The 22,899-nt window shown below is 41.2% G+C and overlaps 2 protein-coding genes and 1 long non-coding RNA gene across 3 annotated transcripts; 1 reads left to right on the top strand and 2 right to left on the bottom strand.

Moving 5' to 3' along the window:
* Positions 1-6,749: 6,749 nt before the first annotated feature.
* LOC119023254 lies at positions 6,750-14,165 on the bottom strand. The gene is made up of 4 exons (XM_037105048.1): positions 14,028-14,165; positions 11,589-12,132; positions 10,023-10,067; positions 6,750-9,356 (listed from the first exon to the last, which is right to left on the bottom strand). Exons 2-4 carry the CDS (start codon positions 12,112-12,114, stop codon positions 9,067-9,069), a joined length of 861 nt encoding a protein of 286 aa, XP_036960943.1. The 5' UTR covers positions 12,115-12,132; positions 14,028-14,165; the 3' UTR covers positions 6,750-9,066.
* On the top strand, positions 13,056-21,459 carry dalrd3 (DALR anticodon binding domain containing 3). The gene is made up of 13 exons (XM_037105045.1): positions 13,056-14,282; positions 15,731-16,038; positions 16,256-16,566; positions 17,188-17,246; positions 17,360-17,461; positions 17,540-17,604; positions 17,970-18,028; positions 18,162-18,244; positions 18,407-18,533; positions 18,960-19,018; positions 19,151-19,267; positions 19,377-19,445; positions 19,761-21,459. Exons 1-13 carry the CDS (start codon positions 14,049-14,051, stop codon positions 19,878-19,880), a joined length of 1,713 nt encoding a protein of 570 aa, XP_036960940.1. The 5' UTR covers positions 13,056-14,048; the 3' UTR covers positions 19,881-21,459.
* LOC119023255 lies at positions 15,883-17,245 on the bottom strand. Its single transcript, XR_005076213.1, has 3 exons — positions 17,104-17,245; positions 16,190-16,405; positions 15,883-16,021 (listed from the first exon to the last, which is right to left on the bottom strand). It is a non-coding gene; the product is annotated as an uncharacterized LOC119023255 (long non-coding RNA).
* Positions 21,460-22,899: the final 1,440 nt, after the last annotated feature.

Genomic DNA, 22,899 nt, shown 5'->3' with positions numbered 1-22,899 from the left:
TGTTGGTGGATTCTCATGTTACCTGCAGAGGGGAAGCAAATCCTGAGATAACGTGCTGCAGCTTGTCTTACGAGAAACAGTCACCTCAACAACCACACGTTTCTGTTGACCTGAAAGAGAAAAACCCATCGTTTAACTTCCAGTCTGTGGGGAGATGTGACTACAGTACATGTCATTTGATAATCATTTGGGCACTGATTAGACGCAGTGATGGAATATGATGAAGTACATTTACTCAAGTAGAAATTTCATGTAGTTGGACTTGAGTAATTTCCTTTTCTACTAATGTCTAATGTACTCCGCTCCATTTATCCAATAATTAATTTAATACCAAAGTGCTTTTGTATGTTAATGTGTTTTATAAGCAATCAGTTAAAAATAAACAACTAGAAAAATAACATTGGACCAGCATATATATAGATATTTGCAACACAATATATGTATAATTTACTTGTACTTGTGTCTTAAATACACCTTTACTTCCAGAAAATGACTTGTAATACTTCAGTCTATTTAATATCAGGTATTTTTAGACATTTTCACTTTTACCAAAAGAATATTTTTTCACAATATCTTATCTTTATTATCTATATATCGTTTACTGAAGTATGTCTTTTGGATAGCCTACAACACTGATTAAACATTAAGTATTCCTAAAGACAGACCAAACAAATACAGCACTAACTTCTTCACAGTTTCAGACAAACTACAGGTAGCTTTGGGTCAAAACCTACAAATACTGTAAAGATAAACGCTTCATTGTTTTAGGTCCCATAATTTCCCATTTTCATGAAAAAAAATATTTTGGAAGTAATCATAATTTGTGTTGAGATATTTCAGAAAAAGCTGCAAAAACTGACAGATCGTTTTAAGCCCAGTTAACAATTACTGTTCTCCAGTTAGTAACAGTTGACGGAGGCCTCAGAGTACAGCTGGATAGGGTGAAAATATTTAATTAATGTCACCATTGCATTTCCCCAGTTGATTACTCACACAAAGGCGATTATTTTTCTTAGTTTTCAAAAACTTTAAATAAGACTTTTGCACCTATTTGCATACATACGTTTACATTTTTCAGTTAAAACCTCAAATTAGTAAAGACTGTCAGCAACTGTAAAAAAAAAAATATTTCAGCATATTTTGAAGAGTAAAATGATTTATAAATCAGGCTGTGGATGATAGACTGTGTGTAGATAAGTGGATTTATGTTATCGCTACCTACATGGAGATTTTTGTCTCAAAGTCAAAGATAAACGGCCTTTAAAGGTGCATTATGTGACTTTTTTACTGGCCTTTAGACGAAGAGAGCTCCTGATAAACAGAATAGCAGCCACATGTTAACATCTGTAGTTGTAAACCTTAGAGCAAAGCGGGCCTCTACTCTGAGTTATGGTAGGGTGAGAACAAAAACAGCACCTGACCCATCGAGAGTTCAATAATATAGAATAATGACAAAAATTGTCACTAAAAAAATGCACATTTAATGATATGTCATTTTAAATTCATTATACCTTTAGACAAAGTGGTGAATTGGGTAAATGTTTTAAATAGGCATCCCCATGAAATGTCCCAATTACTTATTTTTGGTTTTACAACATTTCTAATATTATAAAGTTTAAATGTGTCCAATTAGCTTAATTTGTATAAACATTCCAGAACAGAAATCTGATCATACCTAAATTTGTATTTTGGATGTTTTTTTTTCTGCTAAAAAGAATAAATACATCAATGCTAGACTATGCCTCAGTTTATTTTTTAACAAAACATTGATCTTTAACTATGACAAATGTTTTACACTGAAAACAGTGAAATTACTTGCATGTGTTTGATTTATTAATTTATTTTTGCTTTTAAAAAACTCATCAAATTGTTTGGATTGTAGTTCAGCGATGAGTTTGGAATGATTCTCATTTCTTTTTACTTGAGAGACGCAGTTGTTTGTTTGCCAGTCTACTCAGTCCCAACACGCTGCATAACTGCTGAGCTGTTAATATTTAAAGTACCTTCAAGGACAAAGCGTGGGAGTGACGGCCAGGTTTCCTCCATCGGACGACAAGCGGCCACCTTCTCTCCACCTTACATGACCTTGCCTTCCTCCTGCCTGCTGGAGGAGGTCTCCGGGGAGGATCAGGTGCTCCGTGGCAGAATCCACCGGACTTTCCAGGCCTGAAACCCAGACGGGCCGATGGGACTCCTGCAGTCACCCTCTGTTGGTCACACCTGTCTCACATCATCCATCATGTGGCTGCAGATGTTTCTAATTAACACACAGGGAGGGAGTCACATTGCAGAATCAATTAGCTCGACGGAAAGATCAGGGTTTTACATGTGATTCATGGAATAAAGTTACCACCACCACTGACACATTTACAATTTTCAAAGTGTCAAGTGTGCGTACAACTCCTGTTTCAAGTTATTCACATTTCAATGATAAGCAGGTCCTTACTTATGACTGAAATGCAGCTGAAACCAAAGTTCTGCAATCTACATGTCTAAAAACTCACTTTTCAACCAGATTAAACCCATTTTATTTCTTTTCACATGCAAGTCACCAAATTGAAACGTACTTGGACGCACTGCCGTCACCATCATGATCAGTGTGAAGTGTCAAGAACAGTATTACAACTATTTCTATACCCGTACTACTAAAACTACTACTGCTGCCAGTTGTAAGGGGTGGTTTACATTCACTTTACATTCAACAATAAAAACAATTAAATTATACATATTTTAATTAAGAAACACTGTTAAACCATCACAGTACAGCCTTTTTCTTTATGTGCATCATTTACACCCTGTCCATCAGTGCCAAGCACAGACATTCACTACGACCTGTCTACATCACAATTATTAATTTCATCAGTGCTGTACGCCAGACTACGTCAGTATAATATTTGCATTATATCGTATTATTTGTCTATATATTATAATTTGTTCCTATTTATTAATTCTGCGAGTTGTGGCCAGAGCAAGATCTAAACACAGAAGTGGCTTTTAGTCAACACACAGCACAGCGCTGGAACAAACTGCTTGATAGTCTCAGGAATGTAAAAACCCTGGCAGAGTTAATTCCACATCACAAACAAATTGTTTTCAAGTGATTTTCAGTAAATGTCTTGAAAAAACAATCATTATTAATGTTTTTAATTAATTAATTAATATGGACCTTTCCTCATATTTGTATATATATGTTTGTCTTTTATTCTGCTCTTTTTAAATTGTGCTAATTTGGATTTGAATCAGCTGGGTTTTTTTTATTTTGAATTGGTGTGTGTTAACTTTGTCTTTCAAAAATAATTATAATACACCTACACATCCGTTCATAGGAACGTGTAGTTTGCTCTAGGACTTCTTACCTTTTTATTTTATTGTTTATTTTTTACTGTTATTATAGTAAATGGTTATGTTGAACTGTCCTCCAGCTGTTCCCCTGTTAATAATAACAGAGGAAAGGTAATAAAGGAATTTCTGATTCTGATATAGGGAATAAAGTCCCCCCAAGAATTATCATATAATTAATATGATCAGTATGATTTCACACTCACCTCCGATGCCATCTTGCCACACACAGATCTTTTTTATATGTCCGGCGTAGAGATGGAATCTGTCATCTTTGCTCATAGCGCTGAAAAAGGACATGTAGGCAAAATCTCTCTTATTAGAAACAGTGTCAGTTTTCATGCAAACAGATTTTTTTTTATTTCTAAGGGTTGAATATTTTCAGTTACACCTGTCATACACTGGGATGTTTTGTCATTTGTTTCTGTTTTTAAATGTCAGAACCTCAACAGGTACAAAACAAACACAATATATAAACATGTATAAAATAACTGTTGACTGAATTGATCCTTTATGAAATGTACATTGCTTTTAATCTTGATGTGAACGAGGACAGTCATGTTAGAACTGTGAAAGGGCCACACTTAGAAAAGAGACCGGTCACTTCCAGCTCAGTCAAGCTGTTCATACGTACAACAATGAATGATTTTACTGTGAGATATTCAAACAGGAGAATATAACAATCATATATAATAATAATAATTGTATATATAATCAGTACTGGTTGAATTAATAAACTGAGAGAGATGAGAAATGCAACTTCACATGACACCTGACTGCTTCTCTCCCTCACAAAGAAAGGAGCTGAGGGCCGCCGGGTGAAAAGCAGGATGGCAGCTGTTTGCCTGTGTCCAGCCGGGGAGAGGAGCTGAGGAGGGGAGTGGAGAAAGGAAGGAAAGGAGGAGTTTTGTGTGATCGGGAGAAGTGAAAGTGAAATGAATCTCTAGAGTATTTAAAGAGGAAGTTTGGACTGAGAGCTGTTGGCAGACGGGTCCACAGAGGAGGACACACACACACTGCTCTGGGATGTTGGTGAGAATCCTTTTATACTATTTTTTTTTCAAACTGTGTCATAACCGTGAATCATTCTTTGTGATTCTTGAAGTGTTCCTGGCAGCTCCTGGTTCACTTTCACTTTGCTTTCTCTCTGCTGTGTCCCCACTCCTCCCTCTCTGTCTCTCTCCTTCTTTGACTTATTACTTTTAATCTTTGTCCTCACATTCCTCTCATAAAATGTCTTTCACGGCTCATCTTGAATGTGTTTGTTTCCATTTTTTTGTCTTCCGGGCTTTCTTATTAATCTTGAAGTCCAGATGACAAAGTGAAAGCAAGCCTCTGTTATATCTATTTCACCAACTGCCTCTTTTCTTTCAGGGTCTAGTTCCCATTTTTTTTTTTCAGGGTTTCTGAAGCTTTTCAGGACATGAGTAATGGATGCAGCCTTCAGTCGGGGTGTAAAAAAAAAAAAAAAAAAAAAAAGCAATTTTAAACTCTACAGGGAGAGTCCTACCGCGTGAATCTCTTCCTTAATTTTTTCTCTACAGCTCGCTCCTTCCCTTTATCGCTCTATCAGCTCTTCCTTGTCGGGCTGACCTCTCGTGCCTCGTCTGGCTCGCTTGGCTTTCCTTTCAGTTGATAACCAACAGGTTTTTCAAGATGAAGTGTGATACTGTAAGTGATAGGTGTGCATTCCCTGCTGCAGTATGAACTTGTAGAAAAGTTGATGTTTTTCATTTGGGGAAATCTTTCAAAATCTTCCTTTAGACTTTCTCAAAATGTTATTGTTTTCTTATGTCAAATTTATTTGGTTTAAGTTTCCTAGATTTCTTTTTTTTTTTTTTTGTATTCCTGTATCATAAAAGAAGCTGTAAGTTGTAGGCATGTTAGTGTAGATCAGGCTGATAATGATAACAGTTTTTGACTTTTAAGGGGGTTTGATCCTTAAAACCCGTCCTTGGAGATTAATCTGCTCACTATTCTAAGCTTTTATTTAGTTGCAGAATTTAGGAAGATGGTTTTACAGTGGATGTATTTACAGTTTACTCAAATACAGAAACTGTGAGCTGCAGGGTCTGATTTGCTTAAATTTACGTTGCAAAGGCCCAAAATCAAAAATATGGGATGGGTTGTTTTTGTCTTGTTTTAGGTTACACCAAAATCCTACTCTACTGTAACCCTGTTGAAACAAGGAGTAAAAGTTAAGAGTTAGTTTTTGATAAATCACAAATTCAGCTAAATTCAAAACAGCAAATTAATTAATTTTCCAAACTGTTCCACTCATCCGATTTGACATTTTCCCCAGTGTACGGATTAGCTCAGCACTATATTCACATTACATATATTTATAAGTCAAAGCTTTTGATTTTCCTTTCAGTTCAAATGTCAAACCACATCTTACAGAGTCTCAGTCTTCACACTATGTGAATCATTACGGGCTGTTTTGAGATGAGGTCGTATCAGCACTGAGAAACCGGAGAGGACAGAACAAAAGTGAGCCAGAGGAAGTCGAGGTGTTTTTACTGCCGTAATTATGTCACTGAACTTTCTGAGTCCCACATTGGAAACAACGCTCATCTGCAGGTCGTCTGAATAATGTAACGGATGGTTAAGCTGCACTGAGAGGAGGAACGTGGCATTTATATACAACTTAACTATGGTTTGTGATGAGTCGAGGACAAATGTAAGATGTTATGGACTGCTGCAGAAAATTGGGTTTAAAGGCTCAGTCTACCCAAATTACAGAAGGGTTGAGGATAGGGAGGGTTAGGTTTCAAAATAAAAAGGTTAAAAGATATCCACTTTTCTTCTTAACGCACGCTGCTTGTTTTCATTACTTTGAAAAGCTGTGACAAACACAACTCTTCAATTTATAATAATCGTAAAAATGATAGTTTATCAAGCTTTGGTTAAAAGTGATTACACTGTGAGCTTCTGGAAGCATTTATTACTCAATTGTTAATTGTAAAGTTGCAAATTATGCTTATTAACTTTTACAATTGCTTATAAATGGTTTAGGAATTTCAGTTTGATAGCAGTGACAAAACCAATAAATCAACATTCAATCAACTATAAATTGACCACTCATCAATGATGGCTGCGATATAACGTCACCGAAACTGTTTCTTTCATATTAAACCTGATTGTTTTGGTCGATCAGGCCTACCGAGGCAATCCGACTGCTCCCTTGTTAACGACTGTGTCTTTTTCTTTCAGCCGTGTTGACCCGACCAGACCCGAGTGCGGACCAGAAGCTTGTCTTTGTGGGTGGGATTGTAACGGAACCCATAATGCAGCTGTGATTCTGAGCTCCAGCTGGTTATGGGGTCCGTTTCCATCCCACAATGCACAGCACATCCTGGTCAGACCGACACCGAGCGCCTCGTCAGGAAGAAGACACTTGAGCGCAAACGCTTTATCACATCCTCACTTTTATATTTCGTGGCCTCAGTTTGAAATTGAAAACTTTATTGTTCCATCAATGAAATAAAAAAAGTTAAAACAATGAATGTAAAACAGTAACACACTTGTAACAGTATATAACAGTATAAAAGTATCTACAATAAAACTTAACATCTCAGCTGACAGAGCCAAAAGTATAAAACCAAAGTCTCAGTTCTGATTCATACAAGCAAAGTCTAACTGCTCACAAGGTGGACTCAGTTTTGTTTCTCACAAACCAACATGGAAAGTGAAACCAACACCAGCATAGTCTGTGTTTAATGCTCTGCTGTGAACATGTACAGGATATAACCGGGTGCACTGGGTGAAGTGTGATGCAGAAGGTGTTTTTCCTCAATGACACGTTTTCTCCCGGATTGCTGACGACCGTGAACGCAACCGGGAATTTCGTGTCAGCCAAGAATGACTCCTGGATCAGCGCGGGAAATCGTATGGTTTATACGTTTTAATTTACTGACACATTTTTTGCTGTGTTTAGTATTTCTGAATGGATGTTTGTGCTGCATGCGTGTTGACTAGGACCGGCAAGAGAGCACACATTACACCAAGCTTAAAAGTTTCTCTGCGGTGGCTGCATGTCTGCTACTGAGCTGATGTGTATTTTATGTTCCTAAATGGCCTTTGTTCTGTCCATGACTATCTGTATTTGGGTTACTGATTGCCTTGTGAATGAGAAGTGCTATCCAAATAAAGTCAGACTGACTGGCTGAATGAATATTTCTGAAACCCTCTGAATTTTACTGCGCGGATTATTCTTACAATGTGCATCACATACCGTATTTATGACCTGTGCTACACACAGGAATCCACTGAAGAGCAGTGTTTTTTTTCTACTGAAGTGTTACAGAGGTGTACATATATATATATAGGTTTCTTTGGTTTCCTCTCCTTCTGAGAGGACATACTTAGTCAGTACTTTCCTACAGCAGAAAGCAGCAGCTGTCGGTGTGATTGGTTTTACTTTTGCAGAGGAGTGTGGTTCAGTGTTCACACCAACAGATTCAGGTGGTAGAAGAAGAAGTGCGTCCGTCCACACATGACTTTGGGACTCATACGTCTCCTGCCATGTTAACTGAAGGTTATGTCCACACCATAAATTCATATATTTAGCCAATATGACTCAGATCTGATGTTCTGATTCACACAGAGATTTTCTTAAGCACATTTTGAGTCATATAAAAGGGTAACAGGGGTGTCATGATTTTCCTGATCTATTATTTGATTTGACTTTCATTTTATCAAACCTGTCTGAACTAAATCTTAAAGTGAATCAGTCAAGGATTTTTTGACAGTGTTATCAGTTTAGTTCAGTACTCGTCAATGATGCATTTGATTGTGAACATTCACTTAGATCAATTCTCCATTTAAAAATTGTGACACCCATAATATGTAAGAATACATCTTTATATTATTGGTTAGAATTTCGCTATGCTATACGTTACTTTTAATAAGAGTAAACATCCACCAATTCACGGTCCAGAGAGCCAGTTTAATTTATAGTTATAAATGCTTTGACTTTTGTTTTGAAAATGTGTATTGCCAGGAGGTTTGTGTTTTGGACGTGTTCATTTGCCTGCTGGTGGGTTTGTCACCAGGACGACACCAAAGCAACCAAACAGATTTCCACAAATCCTGGATAGACGGTATGTCTCGGCCCAGAACAGACCCCCATTAATGTTTGGCTGAAGGAATGGATCTAGGATCTGGTTCAGTTTCCTTAACATGTGAGATAAGACGTCATGAGTTTAAATCTTGGTTAAGCACTTATGGATGGTTTAAAACTTTGGGCTCTCGAGTTTGATACTGGATTGTACTCAATTGATTGGTCCTTGGTTGAGATGTGTGCTCTGAGTGCCAGTCTAGTTTTCATTTTGCATGGGGAAAATAAATAAATAAATAAAAAAATTACGTTTCACCAAATATTTCTAGAAGTGTTAAAATAGTGCTACAGTTGGCTGTCATCGTGCAGTGTTCATGTCTTCTTTTAGTGTTTTGTCATCGTGCCTTTATTTTGTCAGTTCACGTTGGTGTTGTTCAAGGGTTAACCAGGGCGTGTAGTGTAACGGAGACCTGTGTGAGCAGAGTCGAGGTTAAAGCTGAGATGCTTTCAGTGACTTTTCTTTCCTTACAGTTTTTAAAGAATATGGTAAAAACAAAAATGAATGTGGGCTTAGGCACTCGTCAGCTGGCGGGAGAGAGAGCCTGAATTGCTCCCCCCACCTCACTAACCCTGCGGCACATCGTCATCACTCACACAGGAAGCGCCAGTCACAGACCTGACGATGGTGAAGGTGAAGGTAACCTAGAGAGTATTGTGTCCACGAGTTCAATGTGTCTCTCGTGGTTTTCTCGGTTGAGCCGTTCATGCATGGCAACCAGCTGGTTCATTAGATTGTTCTGCATCTCCTTCTCGTGGTCCATCAGCCTCTGTAGCCGGGCGTCCTCCTGCGCCTGCATGGCGGCGTCCATCTCTCGGAGCTGGGCGACTGTCGCAGACACCAGCGTGGTGACGCTGTCCATCATTGAGGCTTTCTTCCTCTTTGCTGGGACTTTGTGCACTAGGAAAAAGAGAGCAAATTCGTCAGTAAGTGCAAGAACAGCAGCTGTTTTTATACTGGGCAGCAAGCCGCCAATTTGGCCGTCCTTTTAGCCGCTAGGTCCGCAGATTTAGACAGAGGGCGGTAAATTGAGGGTCTGTTTTGGTCCGCTAATTTGCCGCCTCGGAGGGTACACTTATTTCCGCCTCGACTGCTATCTAAATCCGAGGCGTCAATGTGACGGTAATTGTGTGAGATGGGCGGAGGTGTCGATGACCTGCACTGTTGTGCGACTTACAGCCGGGGAGTTTTAAAACCAGGAAACAGCTGATTACAGCAGTCAGAACCCCAACGCTAAGAACCCAGTTCTAAACTCCAATGGGGTGCACTGTAAAGCTTTTATTTTTGAAGACAAATTCATTGTCACTGTTCACTGCCCAACTTCGTGCTTCACATCACATGTTTACCTACCCCAGTGGCGGCTTTTGGAAAAGGAGGAATATTACACCTCTGTTTTGGACAGACAGGGCAGCACGTTGCCGCCTTTTCTATCTAAAGAGGCTAGTGACACCTTTTCCATTACTAGTGTTCAACAAGAGTTTAAGACTTGTAATCATTTAAATACACAGGCTGTGATTGAAATCTTATGTGACATCAGTAAACAGCAGGAAGCATTCATGCGTTTACCTGACTGGTCTGTGCGTTTCCTCCACTGGTGGTCAGTTTGATGGTCTGACAGTGAAGATGAAAAAGGAGTTAAACATAAAGAGACAGTCATGTTTTTGTGTGCTAATACTTGACCACTGTGTGCACTATGACGAAATCTGGATAAAAACTAGGGAGGCACCGATATGTTGGCCAAACATCTGCATCAGCCTGTGTTCACCTTACGACCCGCTGTGGCCGATTTGCAAATAAGATGCCAAGGCCCAACAGTAGTAGCTGATGTTTATCTGTTGTGTACCTACAATAGCTCAGGGCCTGGCAGATGTATCGGCTGGTCAATATTTGCCTATAAAAGGATGTATCTGAATACACGTTGTCCAGTGCGCACTGATGTGAAATGAACTGAAATGTTATTCTTTAGTGCACTGTTATTTTCGACAATAAAGCTGATCACTGGAAAATATCCTGCCTCTGTAACATACCTTTGTCACATGTGTCTGATAACCACATTTTAGGGATCAATGCTGAAAATGTGTGTAAACAGGCTGGAATTTCTCTACGCCCTCTTATCAGAATCTGCATCGGCCCAGAACGCTGAGTGTTGTTTTGGGCTCTTGTACTGGCATTGACGATACAGATTTTACCCAATCGGTGCATCCCTAGTCAAAAACACTTCAGTCTTCATTGCTAAATATCAAAAAAGATGAAAGTAGCATGCACGCGCACACACACACACACACACACACACACACACACACACACACACCTTTCTTAAGGACAAAGCGTGGTGACGTCAATCAGAGCAATGACTTGTGTATGCCACGGTCATCCCTTTGGATAATTAGCCATATACAACATATGACTTTGGTTTAGCACCACTATATTAATCACTCTTCTCAAATATCAGCTTCAAGCTTCACCTGAAGAGGAGGAACATCATTGAGCAGAACGTCATATTAAATTGGGGGTTATTTCAAAGTTAAAGCTAACAAACCATGTGATCGCTACCTCACATAGTGAAAAAAAAAAAATATGGGAGCATTCACAGGTACAGTTGGGAGAAAAGTTGCTGCTTCTACTCTTTAACATTAGTATTTGTTACATTATTTCATTACATGAACATTATAAATAACAGCTCACAATATTAGAATTTTAGAGTGTATCTTTACACATGACAATGGGAGGACACACTGACAAATCATCCTGTGCCCTAATCCTAATCAGAGGGCATTTAAAACAGTATCTTAGGCGTACTAACAGGCATTTGTTTTTGCTGTATTTTAAACATAGCACTGAATGTGCAGTTTCCCCTGACACACCGTTTGCAGGCCTGCACGCAGGAGACGGTGCAGTAAACAACGCTGAGCCACCACAGCCTCTCTTACATAAAACAGCTCTGACGACGGATTGGAAAGGACTCTGAACCTGGACGTGGATTTGTTCCAAGCCTCGGATTTGACGAACTGCTGTCAAACCAACCAGGTCTTGGCGGTCATCCAGGCATCCTCACACATGAACAGCAGACACACACACACACACACACACACACACACACACACACACACACACACACACACACACACTTACTGATGATGGGCTCTGTGGCTTCTGATGGGCTGTACTGCTCGTCCTCGTCGTCCTCAGCCTCCACCGGCTCCAAACGCTTGTTCATCTCCGACTCTTCGACCTCGTCCCAGAGGCTGACTACGACCTCATCGTGCTTCTCACAGATGCCCGACGGAGAAGGAGGAGGAAGAGGCGGCGGTGGGGAAGAGGGCGCGGAGGGGGGTGAGGGACTCCGCTTTCGTTTCGCCGGGTTGCTGGAGGAGGCCTTCCCGAAAGCCCGGTGGCACTGCTCATACAACGGCCAGTCGACGCGGTCGGCACCGCAGCGGATCTTCTGCTGGTGATACTTGGAGTACTGCTTCCTCAGCGCCTTCAGTTTGCTGATCACCTGCATGTGAGTCCTGTACACCCCCCTGTCCGCCAGCAGTTTGGTCATCCTGCTGTAAACTGCAGAGTCCTTCACCGTGCCCGTGATCTGGTGACGGATCGCCTCCGACGCCCGGATGGTCAAAAGTTCTTTGATTTCGTTCTCCTGCCAGTTGTGCATCACAGCTATCGTGCAAAACTGTATCGATGGATCGTTTCAACTTATTACAAACAGCTCCCTTGTATCTTTGCGCTTGGTACGTCACTTTTCTGCGCCGGAACAAGACGGGCTCGGAATTAGCGTATATCCGCTAGCTCGCATTACAACTGCGGACGTGTTCTGGGGCCATGACACAGTTTCGGTGCGTAAACCCGACAAGAATGTCACAAAATGGGACCGTTTGGCGACGTGACCTCCTTATCGGTTGTTGTTATCACGAACAAACACCCCCCACCCGCATTCACCGAGGCTCGCCCTACTCCGCTTCTGATTGGCTCGTGTTTATTACCTCGTCGGTAAGGTTAGGGCGAGCCAATCAAAACGCAGGCTAGGGCAGGTCCTCGCGGAACGTAAATCAATCATTCCTTTCAAATTAGTTTTAAACATAACAATGTTGAGATTGTATTATTTTACGATTAATTATACCACAACAAGGCATAGTCATATTAAAGCACTGCAATAAAACAAATGCTATTTTATTTCACGATCACACACTACAAATTCTGAAGTCTGATCTCAGTGTGTGAGCGCTGAACTTTTCAGTTTCCCACATCACACCTGTGTTAGTTTGCATATTGAACCACAGTAGTTGTGATGTTACGAAGTTAGCGTGTGCTTACACCAAGTTCAAGTTCAGACAAACCTCCACCTTCAACGGATTCATTTATGAACAGCCTTCTAGTATAAAACTGTATACCGGAAAGTTCAGTGTACAGTTTATAAATATTTGCTCTGCAGGGAGCAAATATTTATATTTGGAAACTGGAATCAGTGTGACTGCTTTCTGTTGATAAACCAATAAAATAACTGTAACTCCAGCTCTATATACTGCCCTGTCTACATGGATGTGGGATATACTTTTGGCTTTTTTTCCCCCTTCTTCCCTTTTTTTTTTTTTTTTTTTAACTTAAATGTCCTCCATTTATGCTAAAATATTTTGGTTGGATGATTATGAAAAACCTTGGTTGGGCTTTGGGAAGGAAACCTCTCCTTTCTCGTTGCATGTTTTGTTTGACAAACTTGGGACAGAAGGCAGTATACAGTACGTCTTGTTTGAGACGAGCTGCAAAATATCCTGCAATTTTGTGATTAAATTAAATATCTGACAGCTGCAACTGTCAGACATTTAAAACCCACAAGGGAAGGTCACTTTCTGTGCCATTATTATTGTGAGTAGAAGCAGTTGTGCCTATATTACTTGTGGCACAGCACACAATTGACATGACATTTAATGTTGCATGTACACAACATGGCCATATGTACGAGGACATTAAACCACCCATATGCTGGAGATCTTATTCCAAAACCATGGGTCATAACAGCAGGGCTTCTGTGAAGACGGTCACTGATGTCCTGTAGTGAACTTCATCATTCTTTCAGACAGCAAGTCATCAGAACAGGTTGACTAGTATTTAGATGGCCTTCCGTTTAATTTTACTAAAATCTGTATAATAATAATAATAATAATAATAATAATAATAATAATAATAATTTCCCATCAAAGATCTGCTTGTAAGGTAAACAAACACATTAGACATGTTTTTTCTCCTCATTTGGCCATATACTGATGATTGCAGTTACTCTGCCACACAGTAGAGGGCGCTATTAGCAGTAGGTCCAACACGGAAATTCACCTCGGAAGAAACACGAATTACATGTCAGTGGTTCCGCCGAGCAAAAACAGCCGATGCGGTCCTCCTTTACAGCCAATATCTGACATCGACCAGCGATCAGTCGTTCGGCTGGAAACTTACATGTAACACGGCCGTGTTGAAGCTTAGCACAGCCCGCACCAGCACCGACCAGCGTGACGGCGTTTGGACAGAAGATATGAGCAGGGTGTGGATGTGTTGATAGCCTGGTAGTCAGCTCACCTGTCAGTGTCTGGAGTGGGGATGGAGAACATCGAGGAGTCTTCGCCCCTCCGGATCACTCCCACCGTCCGGGCGCTGAGCTCCGCACTCCGGGGGAAGCGCGAAAATGTCTCCGACTCGAGCCGGGAGAACGGCGAGAGGATATTCCCCGACCCGGAGAAGCTTTGGTTCAAGGAGAGCAGCTCTAAAAATCTGCGTAACAGGGACTTCTTGTCGCCGACCACGATGCTCAACACGCTGTATGCGGACGGGCAGGTTGGTTTGGCTGATAACCTGCGGGGTCTGTCATCTCTTTAACGTCGTTAATGCTCATTTCGCGGTGTTTTATGCAGCAAGCTAGCACAAGTGTCGCTACCATGAGGGGCTCTCAGCTGGAGAAGCCCGTGTTGGGGACGGTCACGTGTTGCTAGTAACACAGCCGGTGTTAGTCTACATTTTATTCATCCACTGAGCAGAATGGGTCTCTGTTGAGCTGCTGAAGGTGTTTGCTAATATTTGATCCAGCGCAGTGATATTTAAAAGAAACGTGACTCGGCCAATAGGAGCTGAGGACGGAGGGGGACCATCTGCTGCGTCCACTCAACCATTCAACTGGCTCTGATCAGTGACACCTGAAGCCTTAACACGAATATGTCTGATTGATGCCCAAATATCCTGAGCTGCTCAGCCTCATTCGCTGGCTTTGCCCCATCATGATCGACCAGACACTATGAGCCTGCGGCAGCAATCATTAACCCACGAGTGGCCGTGTTATGTGGGTCAGACAGAGGCGCGCAGCTGCACGCTGGTTAGGCCTCTTCAGTGGCTCGTTAGACAAGATTTGATGGCGATAATGTCAGAGAGAAAAATGACCTGTACACGTGCATCTTTCTGCCCCCACAGCTGGCACGTTACACCTGTGGGCGTGTTCCTGCATGCTGGTGTAGGAGGAAGTTCATCAATTATTTTTATGTTTCATTATGAACTTGAATGGGGTTTTGAAGTACATCTGATACTGTCCTAACAGTGTCATGCGTGAGTGTTATGTTTTTAATCCATATCTTAAAGGTGCCAATATAGGAGAAGAGGCCACCTGTCAAATTCATATTCAAAACAGCAGGCATCATATGACCAGATTACCCGCTAACTGCTGCTATATGTAGCCACCCTTAGCTAGTAAACTGAGTTAGCCGTGCAGCTAGTGATATGGATGGGAGCTTGGAGAACCAGGGACGTGTTAATATTTAATCCACTAGGGTAGGAGCTTTGGACCAGGATGGGCACGGCCTAACTGGTTAACAAGCTTACTTTAGTAGATATATTGCAACATAATACACAGATATACTGTAAAAAAAAGTCTATTTATTCATATTCTGTTAAATTTTAATTAATAATGAAATGTTTTCAACTAAAATTCTTACACAGAGCCCCTTAAGGTAAGAGCAAAAAAAAAATTAAAATTCAACCCTAAAACAAACAATTTTACTGTTTCTTAGTAATGAACAATATACTAGTTGCAAATGTCAAAATGCCAATTTCACAATACTAGTTTAGCTTTTTAGTTAACAATATTAACTGAAGTATTATACTCAGTTTAGATGCGTATGTAATGACCTGAATTTCAGTATTTTTCTCTCATGTATTACTCATCTTGCATACTCTCACATACTTTGGTCCATGCGTTTGTGTGTATGAGTCTCTAATCAATCCTTCAATTTATCCAGGTCCCACCAGCAGTGATGTCCAGGGTCCTGTCGCTCCGTGGCAGTGGGGTCCTCCCTGTGGCTGGCGGGGAGGTCATGTGCGAGGGGCTGAGGGTGAGGGTGGATCGGGCCGCAGCCTTCAGGGCCGTCCTGGCAGGAGGGGCCACAGAGTACCTGAAGCCCTCCAGTCAGAGGCAAGGCTGTGTGGTGCTGAACTGCCCTGCGTTGCATCCTAAACCCAGCACACCCACCCCTGATACACTGACTTTGGGCCAGCTGAGGACGGTTCTGTTGGCTGACCACATGGGGGAGCTGTTGAGGAGACAGGGGTGAGTCCGTGGGTTCACTCTAGTGGACATAGCTGCTGTTTTGACACCCACAGGTTTTTGGAGAGCAAAAATCAAGTTTAAAGTTGGTATTTTTCAGAATATGCTGACATGTTTAATCATCAAAAAAAAAGATGAGTTGTTTAAAATATACTTGTTTGTTGCAGCCAGAGACTGATAATGCTGTTGTGAATGGTACATATCTTGTCATCTTTCTCAGGTTCGCAGTGTCCTATTGCCCCACGCTTCCTGAAGACAGCGACATCATCACCTTTCTCCGATCTCTGGGAATTGATTGGCCAACAGCCCCAGCCAACTGGACCAACAAGGAGCGAGAGGAGAAGATTCAGGAGGCGCTGGAGAACTCCACCTACAGAGAGAGGGAATCAGAAAGAGGCAGGAGAACCAGCGGAGGAGGAGGGAGGAAGGCAGAGGAGGGGGAGAACGAGGGAGCGCTCCGGGTTAACCTGAAACGAGTGTTCCAGGAGGAGGGGCTGCTGGGATACGACCCCAGCCTTGGTACCTGCACAGGTTAGGCCACAAAGGTTTTTTTATATTAATTAATTTTGACTATTCAATGCTTGGTCATTTTTACTGTGTATAAGTCTTCAGTGTTCTAGTTGCAGGGCACATAATGAGAACAATAACTTGGCTGACTGTGACAAAATTATGTCACTTTGGCAAGTACACACACAACTGAACCCTCAGCAGAGCAGCCTCCTTACATTCTAAACAAAATAGAGACAGGGACACAACACATGGTAACAGATGCCATTACATGTGTTATTTTATGGCAATGTTATTCTTAAAAATGTGTCCAAATATTCCATTCAGTAGCCTAATACAAAAACGTTTGTCTACAAATACATCCTTCCCCCTCCCTATGGGTGCTGCCATTGATGTCTGACGTCAGAAAACTGCTTTTACACAAAGTTGGGTTTGATGGATTCGCCCTGACTTTACAGAACTTCCACAGGGAAGTTTTAATGGACAGATATGAGCGCAAGATCTCTCAAAACATTGAACTACTCCTTAAATAAATTGGCAGTGTTGCATGTGTTACTATACCTTTTAGTGAAGAAAAGATCTGTAGGTTAACAGATAGTTGGTACTGAATAGTTCCTGGTAAGACATTGTTGGTGTCTGTTTCAGTTCACAGCGACAGTGTTTCCCACTTGGCCCAACTGGACCTCGCCACAGCCGACTGCTCAGTGAGACACACACGCACGCACAATCCAGCAGTATACAATGCAACATCAACAATTTCTCATTAAAAACAGACAAAAAAGCACTGATTTGTATATCCTTGCTGCCTCCTTTTTAGGTAGCCATGGCAACTGCGTTACATGTGACTTCCTGTCAGGATGAGTTCCGCCAGCAGCAGATAGCGGTGCTGTGGAGAGCCACTGGAGCGACACATACACAGGTAATCACAGACACTCGCACACACAATCATGTATTGCATTGTGTCCCTATTTTTACCGGTTCTGCTGTGTGTCTGCAGAGACATCTGGTGTGTGGGCCTGTGAAGACACCTGGTTCTCACCTCAGTGCTGCACAGTACCTGCAGTAAGACGCATCACTTGTCTACAGGATTGTCTCTTTTCTTGCTTCTCATCATTACAGTCCTTCTGTTTTTTTTTTTGTTTTTTGGTGTGTCTCCACTTTCTTTCCTGCACGTCCTCCTCCCCCCTCTCTTCTCTGCTTCCACTCGCCCTCTGCACGTCTCCACCAGACAGATGGTTTTTAACACAAACGTCACTCTAGCGAGGATCTTCCCTGCGCTGTAAAATGCAGTTCTAATTAAAATAAATTAAAAGAACGCTAGTGGGCGTTGATGTTGCTTTTCTTCCTCTCTGTGTTGAGGCTGTGTATTTTTAGCGCAGCTGTCTGTGCAACTGAGGCTTCTACTGTTTCTTTCTCCTCTCCTCAAGGCTGAGAAGAGGCCAGATGAAGGAGGCGTCAGAGATGAAGTATGGAGATCAAGTAGAAGGTGTGTGTAAACATAAATAAGTGTGTGTATTTATGTGGACTGTCATTGTAATCGTATGCTCCTGGCTGTTATAAATAACCTTTAGATGAAGTGATTAACTGGAGTGAAACACCTCCTGCTCATCCTCTTGTAGGTCAGACGTGGGATGACATCATCAGGGTCATGACCTCTGCCACTGTCAGATTTGAGCTGCTGTCAACTGTCCACACAAGTCCTGTAAGTCATCATGTGCCACGTGTGTCGCATTGAATAAATAAGACGACTGTGTTTGACTTGATGAGGTTGTCTGTCATCAGTTTCTGTGTGAACCAAGAGGTGATCATGACTGTCTCCTCTTGTTAATAGTAGAGTCAGAATGATTGATGGCTGTCTGTTTAGGTGACATTGGACGTCCAGAGGGAAGGAGGCGTGTCCACCAAAGGTCCCAGAGGAGGGGTGTTCGTGATGTACAACTGTGCCAGACTGCACACTCTGTTCGACAGCTACGAGAGAGGAGTGGAGAAGGGTGAGAGTTGTGATCCGCCAGATATTCTTGTTTCATTTTGCTGATCAACATCACAAACAACCAATAATTTAGACCGCTGTGGCCTGGCACTCCTGCACTACTGCTCACACTTCTAACCGTGACTGCAGTGCACCTGCACAAACAACCTTAGCCAGAGCCAAGCAAAGTCCAAGTTTGTTTTGGTTGTCACACTACTCAGAGTTTTTAATATTATATCAGTTTATAACACAGAGTGTGGCCTTATAAGAGAAGAGACTTTTGAAGTTGGGGACACACAACGGCCTGATGCAACGGCATGCATGCAGTGCTTTAACATACACACGGAGAACTTAAGTTCTCAGAGGAACAACTCAATATGTCTATAGTACTGATTTGTAACAAGTTGAATTCTGTGAATCAGCATCTGGTCTGACTGTTTATCTACAGGTCTGTACCCAGAAATCCCTGAAGGCTCCCAGCTAGACTTCTCTGCTCTGAAAGAAGAGGTACCACTTTATTCTCTTGTAGGCTGTGTTTGGATTTTTCTTTGTTTTAAGTTGTCTCTGTTAGACTACACACTCTCCTCACAGCAAGACTTCAGTGTTAATCCTCTCGTGCAATCTCTGTGTTTTGACCAGGGCGAGTGGCTTCTCCTGTTCAATTACCTCATTACGTTCTCTGAGCTGTTGGACCAATCAGGACAAGCGATAGACTGTGAAGGGGGAGGGGCCAGAGTCAATATTAAGACTGAACAGGTGAGAGCGTTGACATGAACTTATTATTGCTCAGTGGGCACCTTCAGTAGAAATTATTAATGTTGTTAAGCTGTTTTTTCCAACTCGTGAACATATTTGTGTTTCTCAGATCTGTAAATTCCTCGTGTCCCTCAGTAAAGACTTCAGCTCATACTACAACAGAGTCCATGTGCTGGGGGTGAGGATCTATTTACTTTATATATTCATACATGTTTATAAATAAAGTAGGTCTTGTGTACAGTTTATCTATAAATGTATTCATTTATTAACCGAAGACAAATTATTAGCAAAGAAAAATGTTAACTCCAACAGTGAGTTTTTGTGGATGAATGTGTGTTCCCTTAATGTTGCACGACAGGTTAGTGTGTTAATGACCCATTGCCCTGTCTGGTGACTTTTGGGCGCTAGCAGAATGCGATTACTGACTAAAAACCACAGTTCAGTCGGGGGTTAGCAACATTTTCATCGTTTGTGTCTCTCCCTTTATCTCCAGGAGCCGTTGCCTCATCTCTTCAACCAGATGTTTAGTCGTCTGTATCTGTTAAGAGCCTTGAGAGAGCTCTACCACAGCGCTCTGGACACCCTTAACCTCCCCCCCATCAGGCAACTATAGCCTCGACATGGCTTACACATCCTGTGCTCACTGTTAGCCCTACCTCCCCACCTACCCCACAAATACTCACCTATGTTTTACAAGTGTAGCCTCATCACGTACACACTTCCTTTAGCAATTAAAGTTGGCCCTACCAAGTCACATCGCAATGTTTCCCTCTCTTTGGCAGTGTTATGCTACAGCTGGAGACTGTCACAGCAATTATGATATACAGTTTTACCCACCCACTATGTAGCTTCTTAAGCTCATTGTCAGTCTGATAACTTACAGCTGGAGATACCGGAATATTTAAAGAATATAATTAACCAAAAATGATGTAATGTGACATCATTAAACATTTGGGGAGCCATTTTTGTCTCACTGAGTATAAGTGGAAAGGCTGAGAGCATGTTGATGTCTTACAGTAAATATGAAGCCATCACAAGCAGCTGGTTAGCTTAGCTTAGCATAGAGACCAGAAGCATGGCGAATTAGCTAGCGAGGCTCTGTCCCATGGTAACAAACCCCAGAGACTTTGGGATGTTGAGTAATAGTGCAACCCCCGTTAAACAATGAAAATGGGCCCAATCTGTGTCTGAACTACTCCAGTCATGTGACCATACAGTATACTTATATGCCCTTTGAGCTTTAAACTATGATTTTGGTGCCAAGTAGTCTGGACATTGCATTTAATCTGTAATTAGTCGTTTTAAACTTCAGAAATTTCCCCTTTTTTCCCACATTACGGCCCTGCTAAATGTCACGAACAGACTCCACCGTTTGCAAAACATTGAAGTGTCTTAGTCACTGCCTGCAGACATTTTTTGAAGCCTTGATCAACTGTGAGTCCCATTTCATGGATGTTACCCACCTTGTATTTATCAATTCCACATTAATATTTATTGTCAGTTTAAAAAAAAGAGACCTGTACAGAATATATATTCTGCATATGAGTCTTAATTGCTGTGTTCATATTATTATACAGAGACCTTTAATTAGTTATCCTGCTTGACAAATCATAAATGTTCAGTATCAACCAACATGTATCAAATGTAACAGGTGTTCATAAGTTATTGGCAAATGCCACACATTAGCAGCATTAAGGGCATTGTGCCACAACGTTGGGAAATGCATGAAATGGCATGAAAATAATATATATTAAGAGTTTTATGCCAAAAATGTTATTTATAAATTTTGGTATGGGAAAATAATGACCTTAAATGTGTTGCCATTTCAGTTAACTGCTGTCTTAAAATGTGCCATAGCTAGTTTTTACTTTCTACTCCACACTGTTTTGTAAGTTGGTGTAGTTTTTTCTTTTCTTTTCTTGTCTTTTTTCAGTGAATATTTCACTTTGGAACAAACAGTTAATGTGCACAAGTATCAAATATCTTACAAAATCACTGCATGAAATGTTTGATCCTTGCAAATGTTGCTTGTCCCTGATCGTCTGTGGATTATTTTAATGTTTTTTTTGTTTTGTTTTGTTTTTTTTTACAATTTATGGGATGTTTTTAAAATGCTGATTTATTTACAGTGACTGTCTTGTTAACCACCGCTCTAATTACCACAGTATTAAAGCAGTAGAGATGCAGAATGAGGGACTTCCATTTTTTTCCTTTCTTCTACTGTCTCACCCTATCTGTAAACAGATGTACTGTCTATAATAGATATGGTATGTTCCATATGTGTTCTCTTGCTGCCATGTTTTTCTCCCCTCAGGCCTCAACATCTCTGACCTTCTCCTCCCATCTCTCATTTTTTTCTATCTCCCATATCTCCACTTAGTGCCCCTATATCTCTTAATTCTATGCTGTCAATGTATCATATACTCACATATAGAGCAGAAATTGGCCTGTCCTAATTTTAGTGCCACTGGTTTTGGAAGTTCAAGCACTTTTCCACCCATTTACATTTTACAGAAACTAAGAATCTTGCAACCCAATCGCCAGGATAAATTTTGGCAATGTACGTTTCTAGGTTTAATTTCTAATTTTGTGTAGTGAAAACACTGTGTTTAGGTTATGCTTTGGTTTAGGCACAAGAAAACAGTTGGTCAGCATGTTTTTGTTCAGCACAAACTGGCTGGAAATCGTCCCCAGGTTTCCTTAAAAATATCCAGCTGTGGCATGTTTTCAAATATTCCAATGCTGTGGCCCCTTGTTGAAAATGATACTGTTGTTTCACACTTACTGATGTTGAAACAAAGTCTTGAGCTGTGGTCACTGGCTTGGCAGCCTTTTCGCCTGTAACTGCACCTCCTGATAGTAAATTCAGGTCATTAACATGACCTTGAGAATCTGGTTTGGAGAAACATTTGCTGCCAACAGTTTATCCCGGTGACTGGACTGAATCTTTACATGACATTTTACAGCCGGAAACCGAACAGCTTCACGATGACTCACATGGTTTTAGCAGTAGTGTCAGGAGTCCAAAAATAATGAGTCTAACCCATAAGAACGTAGACCCATTTTAGGACTTTTATCGTGGACATTTAAAGATCTTAGGAGTGTTTGTTACAAGTGTGTCACCATGGGTTGCTCTGGGTGAAGAGAGTAATAAACTTATCTTGTTTTCATTTGTGAAAAAAGAAGAATTCTGTAAATGAAAGCAAATAAAAATCAGTCTTGCAACGATGCACAAGCTTACTCAACTTAACAGGACACTCCATCTTATCCTCAACCATCTCTACATACAGTGCATCTCTGACTCAAGTGTATTCACCCATCTAAATGTAAAGAATACTGTCAAACTCTCCTGCACACATCTGTCAGCCCACAGTTTCTGTGTCCTTCCTGTCTGCAGCATTAAAATAACCATGATACTGTCCCACTGTGTATTTGTCTCTTCAAGAAACATGAACATACTTATTCTGTTGTTCTATAGATAAATTCCATCATGCTCCCCTACCACAGACTGCCCCCAGGCTACCAGAGGTCCAGTAATGACCCACACGCTGCACATATATATAGTATATGCTGTTCACAGTGATTCATCACTGGAGATACAACCTTGGTAATGTGACGTGCCATTTGTCTTT

The sequence above is a fragment of the Acanthopagrus latus genome, chromosome 7, assembly GCF_904848185.1.
Source record: "Acanthopagrus latus isolate v.2019 chromosome 7, fAcaLat1.1, whole genome shotgun sequence".
NCBI classification, from domain to species: domain Eukaryota; kingdom Metazoa; phylum Chordata; class Actinopteri; order Spariformes; family Sparidae; genus Acanthopagrus; species Acanthopagrus latus.
This window is presented reverse-complemented; position numbering and strand designations above follow the sequence as displayed.

Bases quoted from the DNA above. Each gene is read 5' to 3' on its own strand.
- dalrd3 (XM_037105045.1), top strand. From the start codon at position 14,049: ATGGAGAACATCGAGGAGTCTTCGCCCCTCCGGATCACTCCCACCGTC. The intron at 16,039-16,255 runs GTGAGTCCGTGG...CATCTTTCTCAG, and splicing joins GAGCTGTTGAGGAGACAGGG to GTTCGCAGTGTCCTATTGCC. The intron at 18,245-18,406 runs GTAAGTCATCAT...CTGTCTGTTTAG, and splicing joins CAACTGTCCACACAAGTCCT to GTGACATTGGACGTCCAGAG.
- LOC119023254 (XM_037105048.1), bottom strand. From the start codon at position 12,114: ATGCACAACTGGCAGGAGAACGAAATCAAAGAACTTTTGACCATCCGG. The intron at 10,068-11,588 runs GTAAGTGTGTGT...CTTCACTGTCAG, and splicing joins AGCCACAGAGCCCATCATCA to ACCATCAAACTGACCACCAG. The intron at 9,357-10,022 runs GTAAACGCATGA...TCTTTTTCCTAG, and splicing joins GAAACGCACAGACCAGTCAG to TGCACAAAGTCCCAGCAAAG.